Source organism: Triticum dicoccoides, chromosome 1A, assembly GCF_002162155.2.
Source record: "Triticum dicoccoides isolate Atlit2015 ecotype Zavitan chromosome 1A, WEW_v2.0, whole genome shotgun sequence".
NCBI lineage: Eukaryota > Viridiplantae > Streptophyta > Magnoliopsida > Poales > Poaceae > Triticum > Triticum dicoccoides.
In genome coordinates, this window is record NC_041380.1 from 591,668,952 (window position 1) to 591,678,562 (window position 9,611).

Here is a 9,611-nt window from a genome sequence, read left to right on the forward strand (position 1 = left end):
AAACCTTACTCATGCTTCAGGCACATGCACACACACACACACACGTTTTTTTCCCAATACAACAATTATTATTCCTTTCTGCAATATATACATGACAAGCTCCTCGTGCACCAAACATGCTAGACTTTTTTCACTAATGCTGTTGTTTGCTACATAAAAGAGTGACGTTGTCGAGAATCAATCTTAGCTATCAGAGGAGATGATCTCCATTCTTAGTCTGTATCAGTCGGTTACCCTTGTCTCCCATGAACCACAGGCACCAATTACCACGGTTTGGGGCCAAGGAACACTTTTTTCTTCCCCTTTTACCATGCTAGGTTTGCGAGTTCCTAATGATGGCGTCTTGAAGATCAAGAAAGTTTCACACGAAAATAAAAAGACACAATACTTCACTCATATTTACCTGAGTCTGCAGGATGTTGCGATGTAATTGGTGAAATATAGATGGCAATTCCGAAGAATCTTGATGTAACCTTTAAATTTATCTGGAATGCTTGTCGTTGTTTACGTTGCGGTTTATTTCACCCAATGTACTTTTATCGTGTTTTTGAGATAATATATATCTCATTCATAAAACAATGAGTAAAATTCAAATCACGCAGACACCAACCTGACGAAACTAGAAAGACAACAAAACCTAGCAATACCCCAAAAGACTCCAGCCAAGAAAGAAAATTATAATCAAGACCGAAGAATCCAATGAGGTACTACAGTGGCCACCAAAGGAAAAGGGGACAGAACACCTATTTACCCAATTTAGACTCGGCTCCATCATTGATCTGCAGCTTTTTGGATCTCCAAAGTAATTCCCCAAAGACAAAGCCATTGTCATTGAAAGAATCTGTCGGGGCAGCACCATGAACACGCCATCATGCTCAAGATGTGAGACCCCCACGAGACTACATCGAAGAAGGAACTTGACCCGTTATCCTCCACCATCTTCCAGTTGCCGTCGATGTAGATCACCGTCAGCACCTGCTCTTGAACAACCTCGTCTGCTCCGCACCGACGCCTGACCAAACGTCGTCCCAACGGCAAACCCCGAGGATACAAGTCCGCCACAAGGATGTCGTCACCGCCGCACCATCTATACTTGAACATAGTAGTTCCCAAATCCATCACCGACCATGGAGCATAATGCCCCGTCAGGGAAAGAACCGACGCTTCTTTATTCAGCACCGTCGTTGCCGTCACCGAAGCCATGACATCGAGCGACCAAAACCTAAACTAGTAAGAGCCTAAACGGAGGCCTACACAGGTCGGCGCACGCGAGGTTCGACGACCATCCTCACCACCGATGATCAAGAGGTCGTTAGCATGGGGAAGCCGCTGAAAGACAACCCCAAAGACTTGTTGCACCTAGAGAGGGTAGATTACCTTTCATTTCTTCCACGATGAGAAGAAAGAAAACCAGACTTGTTTGTATTTTCGCCGCTTTTGAACCAACGAAGTCGAATAGATTTATGATGCAAAAAAAAAAACGAATAAAAACATCCATGGCTAATAGACATGTCACGTATGTACACGCATTGTCACCTGATGGACGGTGCACATTCCACGGACTCCACCCGCCCCGCCGAGTATAACGACACATCATGTAGTAATAAGTAAAATGGAGAAACCTTATACAAACCATAAATAAATAAATAAACACGTTGTTGATGGACGGTGTATGTTCCACGGACTCCGCACGCCAAAAAAACAAGCAGGATGAATTTGGAAAGAAACACAAACCGTTTGGTTTGGTTTGGCAAGGAAGGAAGGAGAAGGCCCCAGCTGTCGGTGCCCCGGGCCGGGGTTGCGGCGTGCGGGAGGGGCTGGTTGGGTTTTCAAACCCTACTCCTGCTCCGCTCCGACACAAGGCACGCCCACGCACGGTACACAGCGGCACACAGGACTCTTTCCCCCCTTCCCAATCCAGCTGGGGGCATTATTTTTCCATCCAGCAATATATACTCCTCCTGCCTGCGCTAGGCTAGCTTCCTTCGTCCGTTCGTCCGAGGGTGCGTGGCGTGTGCGTGTGCGTGCGGCGATACGACACACGGGACTCACGCGCGGCGGCGGCGAGGGTTTTGCCTGCTGCTGCTCTCCCCACGCGGCGGCGGCGGCGGCGGCGGCGGCTGGAGTAGCCATCGGATCCGGAGGGAGGGGCCTGCAGCGCCATGAGGGGCGGCGGCCGGGGAGGAGGGGGCGGCGGGAGGGGGCAGCAGCAGCAGGCCCGCGGGGCCGCGGCGGCGGGGGACGGGGCGGAGATCCCGCAGGCCTCGCGGAAGCTCGTGCAGGGGCTCAAGGGGATCCTCGCCGACCGCACCGAGGCCGAGATCTACGCCACGCTCCTCGACTGCGCCATGGACCCCGACGTCGCCGTCGAGCGCCTCATCTCCCAAGGTACCCTCGCCTCCCCCCCGCCCCCCATGCCTGGAATTCGCCTCGTGTATTACTAGTGCCTTGTCGGTCAGCGCTAGGGTTTGTAGCCGATTGGCGTGCGTGCTAGTCCGCGCAGCTCGTTAGTGATTTCGCGACGCTCCCTTGCGGCTGTGACTCCCAGCGTGGGCCCTAGCTATCGCGCTAGCATCCTATCGCCTGGCAATCTGGAGCGGATTTCTGACACGACGATGTAGTGTAAGGCATGTGATTTGTATGCATGTATCTGCTGTTAGTTTGATCCAATGCGGATTTGCAGTGTTCAATAATGAGCAAAGCAGCTTTGATTTTGCTGTGTGAGGAAGCAGCAGCTGTGGTGCCTCGTGATGTAAGCAGGTCCAGTTTAGTGGCTTGATCTATGTGCTCCTGCACTCTTAAGTAGTAAGTTTCATAAATAGGATATAGTTGGTCCATGTAGATTATCCACATTTAATATCTTCAATCCATGGTTGACTTATGGGGCTGTTGTGTAAGAGGCTGCACATTGCATTGAGGTGTAGATAGTGTGTAAGCTTTCACCTGGAGATTAATTTTGCATTTATTATGTTGTGAGCGTTATAGATGCATTCATTATTGGTGCATCATTCCTTTTGTTCAAAAGAGTGGCAGTTATTTTGTGTGTTTGAAACTAGTACATTTGGTAATCTTTTTATTCTTGGGAAACAAGTCTATTAACTCACTAGAGACGATGACAATGGCCTTTCTTTGCAGTAAGAGCCGAATGGAAGATCCTCCTGTTCGTTTGTTTCTGTGGATCATACCTGTCCTATGCTCATGCTTTATCTAATGCTTACCTACACATATGATATTTTCTACACAAGCAACTAACTGTATGCTGGCAAGTTATCTAATTCTATTGTCATGTTTGTTCAGATCCCTTCCATGAAGTGAGGAGAAAGCGTAGCAACAAAAAGGAGGTCAGTGCATTTTTGGCATTTCTGTTGTTTAAGTATGCCACTTGCTCGTTCTCCTGACAAACTCTTATCACCTGCAGGTAAAAGCTCCTCAGGAAACAAGGTCTCGCCCCTTCTATAAACCTGCATACCGAGGTTCTAAGGTTGGCTCGGATCGAGGTGGACGTGTTTACTCTGGTCCGGGAGGTAACGTGCTAAATCATGTATTGTGATATCATAACAAAGTTTGATTTTGTACAGTCACTCATTTTGTTTGTGTTATCAACATAACAACATATGAGCAGACTCAACTGCTAGCGCTAAAGGTCCTATCAAGAAGGAAACAGAGTTACTTCCGCCACCAAACACATCAACCTCTGATGCTGTCAAGGATAGCAATCCTATGGAAACAATTTCAGAAGCTGGGTATGTAAATAGATCATGATTTTGCATAGCTATTCTCGTGAAATACTGATTATATTAGTTATTTTTTTTTGCTCCAGTTTTGTTGCACTTCTTACAGCAGTTCTGTTATTCTCTGTTGTAATTATTGATTGATTGATTTATGTAGTGTCTAATCCATTCTTCTCTTAAGAAAATCAAGTACAACAAAAAATACATCACATGTTTCTGTAGTTTATTAACTGTCAAGCACCGTTAGATGATTTCACCCTTGTTAGCTTTCTTCCTAGATAAGGAACATAGCCAACTCCTTGTTGCAACACTTGGTAGAAGGCTGAGGGAGGGAGGGAGTAGAGAACGAGTTAGGGTTTTTGCAGACATCACCGTCTTGAAAAAAAGTGAAATCAGATGATACAACTTCAGACTTGGCAGGATCATGATGCATTTTAGTTTGGCGATTAGGGAAAGACTGACCATATGCTCAGACCTGTCCTGCTTTCTAATTTTCATTTTATCTCTGCATCGTGCATGCTTGATTCTAATTTGACGATTAGGGAGAGATGGACCATGTGCTCAGAGCTGCCCTGTCTTCTAATTTTCATTTTATCTCTGCATTGTACATGTTTGATTCTTCATGTTCTGTGTTTTCAGAAAAATTACGTGTGTTTCTATCAGAAGTTCAGAACAATTACAAACTGGAACAGTAGCTTTTTTAGTTTTTATATGATGCACAGCTTCACTCGCTTGTTTATACATTGTATGCTTAGTGACTACCTGGTAATGCAAGTACATAGCTCGAGGACTTCCTTGACAGACTTCCTAACCTTTTGTGCTTTTGTTACCAGTAATTTAGCTGATGCGAAGTCTACCAGTTTCCAGCCTCCGCAAGTGCAGCATGGTTGGGGTGGGGTGCCAGGGCGCCCTTCTTTGGCTGAAATAGTGAAGATGGGCAGGCCTCAAGCTAAATCTGGGGCCAGACCGGTTGCAAATAATGCTGCCAAGCCAGTTGGTGGTTCAGTCGCTGCCAATGCAAATCTTAACACAGTTTTGCCGTCAGAAGGGGACCGTGTCACAGCTGAGAAATTACCAAATGGCACTATTCAGTCCCCCTCTGTACCTAAGGAGGACTCTGTTGGCATATTACCTCCAGGACAGGGGTCTGATGTGCCAGAAGGCATTGGTGCTGCTTCCGCAAATGTGAGCGCACCAAGATCATTTACCCTGGAGGTCAAGAATGACGACGCTGGAGATGCCAACGAGCAAACTAAGGAGACAAGTGGAAGCAATGCCACTGGCCTAACATCTCCAGGACCATTATCCCCGTCTGATAAAGGCACGATCTTGAATAATGACTTGATAGAGAAAACAGATGTCTATCTCTCTGATGAACATTCATTTGAACACAACCAAAGTAAGTTATGAACGATGTCATTTACCTCTTCTTATCTGTACTTTCATTTGTGCCTATGTGAAGATCTGTTATGCTAGAACATACTGGAGTTTATATTTCTGTATGACCCCGAGCTGTTTTTATTTTTTGATGCATGTTTATTGCCTATTATCAGCTCACCCACTGGCAAACATGCATGTCTTACCTATCAAACACAAGGTTCAGTGTGATGTGTGTACATCAAACCCTGATTTCCGTGCCTCTTTTCTGATTTCTTTTTACCTTGGGTCTCCCTGACTGTAGAGCTTATGCATACCTCTTTTCGCATTTCATGTTGCGTGCTCCCTGCTTGTCTAACTGACCAGAATTCCCTGTCTTTCTAGTCACTCTCTTTTGTTAATTATAGATAGATCGTCTTTCTCAATTTTAATGATTTCATCCTTCTAGATGCAGATTCAAATGGTGATATGTCTACTACAGCGTATGAGTTGGAACACTTGACTATACATGAGGAAAACAGACCAAAACCATCTGATGATAACCCAGCTGTAATAATCCCAGGCCATCTTCAGGTTTCCAATGCAGATTTTGCGCACTTGACATTCGGTAGTTTTGTGTCTGGGACACTTGATGCGCCATGCTCCATGATGCCTGCCAATAGTGACGTGGAGGTCGCAGCAGTTCCTGATAACCAGTCAGGGGACCAATGTGATGCCAGGTATGAATTTCTTCATCAAATTCTTTACGCCCTCTTCATCATGTGAAGTCCTTCATTTTCAGTATCTCCACTGTCCTTCATCATGTGACATTTTTGAGTCCTTCATTTTCAGAATCCACGAATTTGAAAACAAGGAGACAGTAACTCCTGCAGCCAACGAGTACATTGCTTCTGCACCAGATAGTAATGCAGAGAATCCTGATATTACATCAGCACAACAGTCTGAAGTGGGAAGAGCTGATTCACTGGATGTTACAAACAACACCGAATACAATTTATCATCTGATTATGCCACGTCAAGTGCAGTACAACCAGAGCCTACCGTGCAGACTTATCTGCAGGACAATCGTCAAATGCAAAACATTTCTCCCCTCTCTAACTTCATGGTATGTGCTCATTTCTTATCTTGGTTTATTTATAAGAACTTCTATTGATATGTTGTTACTTTCCATGTATGTACATGTAATATTAGAGTTGTGATTATTTTGGTATATCACATCTACCACCATGTTGATACGAAATGAAGAAACCAACTACCTGACCTAATAGTGGATAAAAATGCCCTGGTGCAAACTGTATTAATTGTATTTGCTAACCAGTGTTTCCAAAATGCAGTTTTTTAGTCCTGCTCTGGCTTCATTCTTCCTTCATTGACAAACTTGTTTTATTACTTGCAGCAAGGAAATATGCCAAATGGCCTATTGCCACCAGCAATACCGCCTTTCCGTGAGTTGGATCCAGCATTCTCGCTGCTGCTTACTAACCCTCCATTGGCTACAATGGTTCATGGTACACCACAATCGTCCGTGAACAATGCAACTGTTCCTTCACAGCCACAAGAGGTATGAACACTTCACTGAATCATGGACTAGACGACAACTCTTTTGAGAGTAGCCATGCATTACAAATTCTATATGTACGAATTCATTCTTTCTGGTAAAAGGGTAAAATAGATTTGTTTGCTGGGGAACCTGTGTTAGTTGTATACAGTTTTGCTTGCTGCGCTCTAAAATGTGTCTTGAAGTTGCAGCCTGCAACCAGGATAACTCTTGCTTACTGCTCTTAGTGCAGCTATGCTGTATGTTAATTGTTAACTATGCCCAGAGTGTTAGCACTTAGCAGTCAATTTTTGGTCATGTTTGGTCAAATCCTGTTGTAGTTACATCTGCCTCATGCTTTATTTTGTTCAGTTCTGTGTCCTGTGGCTAGCAACAGTTCCATTTGTGCCTAATTCTGCGTGGGCATTTTTAATCTAGAGAGCTAAATCATAGATGTATTACTCATTAGGATTTTATTATGCTGTTATTTGTGTTACTAAAAAAGCTACAATCTGCTGTTCTCTTGCTACGTTAGATGTTGTGTTTTCTTAGTTATTACTGCATCACTATTCTAATATGGTTTGTTCTTGTAGAATGTTAATCAAGGTGGTTTATCCAACCCACAGTTGACCCACTCTCAGGGAAGCACCGGCATTGCTCCAGGTCCTCCTTTGCCTCACCATCTTGCTGCGCTTCATCCTTATGCTCAAGGAGGTCTTCCCCTTGGATATGCAAGCATGATCGGATACCCATCTTTACCGCAAAGCTATGCGTATCTCCCGCCTGCTGCCTATCAGCAACCATACATGAACAGCGGTCTATTCCACCAAGGCGCAGCTGCAGCTCCCAACTCGGGCGTAAAATACCCAATGCCACAATACAAGAGCAGTGTTCCTCTTGGGAGCCTTCCACAGCCAGCCTCGATGCTCTCCAACTACGTTGGAGGTTTCGGGACTGCAAATGGCATGCCTCAAAACTTTGCCCTGAACCAAAGCAATCCGTCGGCAACCACAGCTCCTGGGTTTGATGGAGCAATGCCCTCCCAATACAAGGATGGAAACCCCTACATGTCTCTACAGCAGGTAAGAGATTCACACAAGAGTGGGGAACTAGATTTATATATTAGGAAATTTGTACGGATTGCTAACTTGCATGTTTGTCTCTGCAGGGCGAGAACCCTGCAATGTGGATGCATGGAGCTGGTTCGCGAGGAATGCCGCCTCTTGCTGCCAACCCCTTGTATGGCTATCAAGGGCAGCAAGGCTACCAGGGGCAGCAGGGCCATCAGGGCGGCCTTAGGCAGGGGCAGATGCCGTCGCAGTACGGCGCAGCGCTCGGGCAGTCGCAGCCAGGCCTAGGACCTGAACACCGAAACCCCAGCGACGGAAACTTGAGTGCTGCCGCCGCCGCCCAGGCTAACCAAATGTGGCCGAATGGCTACTGATTCAGCACCCCCCCTTGTCAGCTGTCCTGAATAGAGATATAGAGTTGGTAGCTACTGTGAAATTTTGGAAAGAGGCCCGTGAGATGTGTTCCAACATGTTCAACCTGTAGTGTTTCCTAGGGACCTCGGCTGTAGCTCAACTTGTTTATTTTCAGATCAGATAGAAAAGAACGGTTTATTGTCTGTCTGTCTGTTTGTTCTTTTTTTCTTTCTGTCGTTTATTACATATATTGTGTAACAATAAACCAGAAAATATCTATCTAACAAAGCAGCACCATTAACTTTTGAGGCCGTGGACCGGGCTAGGTCCTGGACGTTGACGCGGCGGGAGGGGACCGGCGCATGCACGACTTGAAGATCTGCAGCCCCAACCTCGTAGCCCGGCGGGCCGTGGAAGAGCACACGGCTCCATGCCGGAAAACTCCAACATCTCCGGGTGCTCCACCGGGTACTGCTGGAGCTCCAGCTTGACGTCCTCCCACGAGACCTTGGGCCAGCCTTGTCTCCCGCGGCGCCGATGGCTTGGTCACCTCTCCTTGGCGTGCACGCGGTCGTCCATGATGACGGACATGGAGTTGAGCACCTCCACGTCGATGGTGGTACCCGCCTCGAGGTCGACGACGTCCATCTTGCGGATGCACTGGAATGCTCCCTCGCAGCAGAGCGCGGCGAGGTAGGCGCCGACGAAGCCGTGCCCGTGCGTGTCCTTGCCAATGCGCTCGAGGTCGACGTCGTCCGAGAAGCGCATGTCCTTGGAGTGGATGCGGAGGATTTAGAGGCGGCCGACATCGTCGGGCACGCAGATGTAGATCTTGATTTAGGGTTGCGTGGAGCAAAGCCTCCACATATCTCGTATATATATAAGACCAACAATACAGAGTTAGATTACAATACGGCAGGTATAAACCGTTTCCAACACATCCCCTCAATCTGAACTACTACTACATACAAGGTTTAGATTGGACCGGAAACGTTCTAACATCTGTCGTGTGGCCGATTTAGTAAATACATCAGCCAGTTGGTCATTAGACGAGATAAACCTTACATCTAACACACCAGAAGCAACGCGCTCACGCACAAAGTGAAAATCTATCTCTATATGCTTGGTTCTTGCATGAAAGACTGGATTTGCTGTTAGGTACGTAGCCCCAAGATTATCACACCACAGAATGGCGGTACGCTGCTTGAAGACCCCAAGCTCCTTGAGTAAGGTCTCCACCCAGATTGCTTCAACTGCTCCATTAGCTAAAGCTTTATACTCTGCCTCCGTACTCGATCTAGAGATTTTGGAACTCCATGAGACAAGATTTGATCCAACAAACACAGCAAAACCACTAGTAGAACGGCGGTCATCAATGCATCCAGCCCAATCAGCATCTGTGAAAATACTGACACCAGTGGAAGGAGATTTACGAATCCTCAATCCCGTACTCAAAGTCCCTTTGACATAACGCAATATACGCTTGACAGCTTCCCAATGCTCATTAGTCGGCTGTGATAAATACTGGCAAACCTTGTTGAC

The 9,611-nt window shown here is 46.3% G+C and overlaps 1 protein-coding gene across 2 annotated transcripts; it reads left to right on the top strand.

Moving 5' to 3' along the window:
- Positions 1-2,147: 2,147 nt before the first annotated feature.
- Positions 2,148-8,284, top strand: LOC119293687. 2 transcript variants are annotated; one of them, XM_037572069.1, is made up of 10 exons: positions 2,148-2,388; positions 3,298-3,341; positions 3,419-3,524; positions 3,623-3,743; positions 4,565-5,130; positions 5,557-5,827; positions 5,940-6,213; positions 6,505-6,669; positions 7,239-7,727; positions 7,814-8,284. In XM_037572069.1, the coding sequence occupies exons 1-10, from the start codon at positions 2,163-2,165 to the stop codon at positions 8,087-8,089; spliced, it is 2,538 nt and encodes an 845-aa protein (XP_037427966.1). In that variant the 5' UTR covers positions 2,148-2,162; the 3' UTR covers positions 8,090-8,284. The 2 variants fall into 2 exon arrangements, with proteins under 2 accessions (XP_037427966.1, XP_037427973.1); XM_037572076.1 differs by having other exon boundaries at positions 2,163-2,388; positions 5,563-5,827; positions 7,814-8,089.
- The last annotated feature ends 1,327 nt before the right edge of the window (positions 8,285-9,611 follow it).

Bases quoted from the DNA above. Each gene is read 5' to 3' on its own strand.
- LOC119293687 (XM_037572069.1), top strand. From the start codon at position 2,163: ATGAGGGGCGGCGGCCGGGGAGGAGGGGGCGGCGGGAGGGGGCAGCAG. The intron at 3,744-4,564 runs GTATGTAAATAG...TTTTGTTACCAG, and splicing joins GAAACAATTTCAGAAGCTGG to TAATTTAGCTGATGCGAAGT. The intron at 6,670-7,238 runs GTATGAACACTT...TTGTTCTTGTAG, and splicing joins TTCCTTCACAGCCACAAGAG to AATGTTAATCAAGGTGGTTT.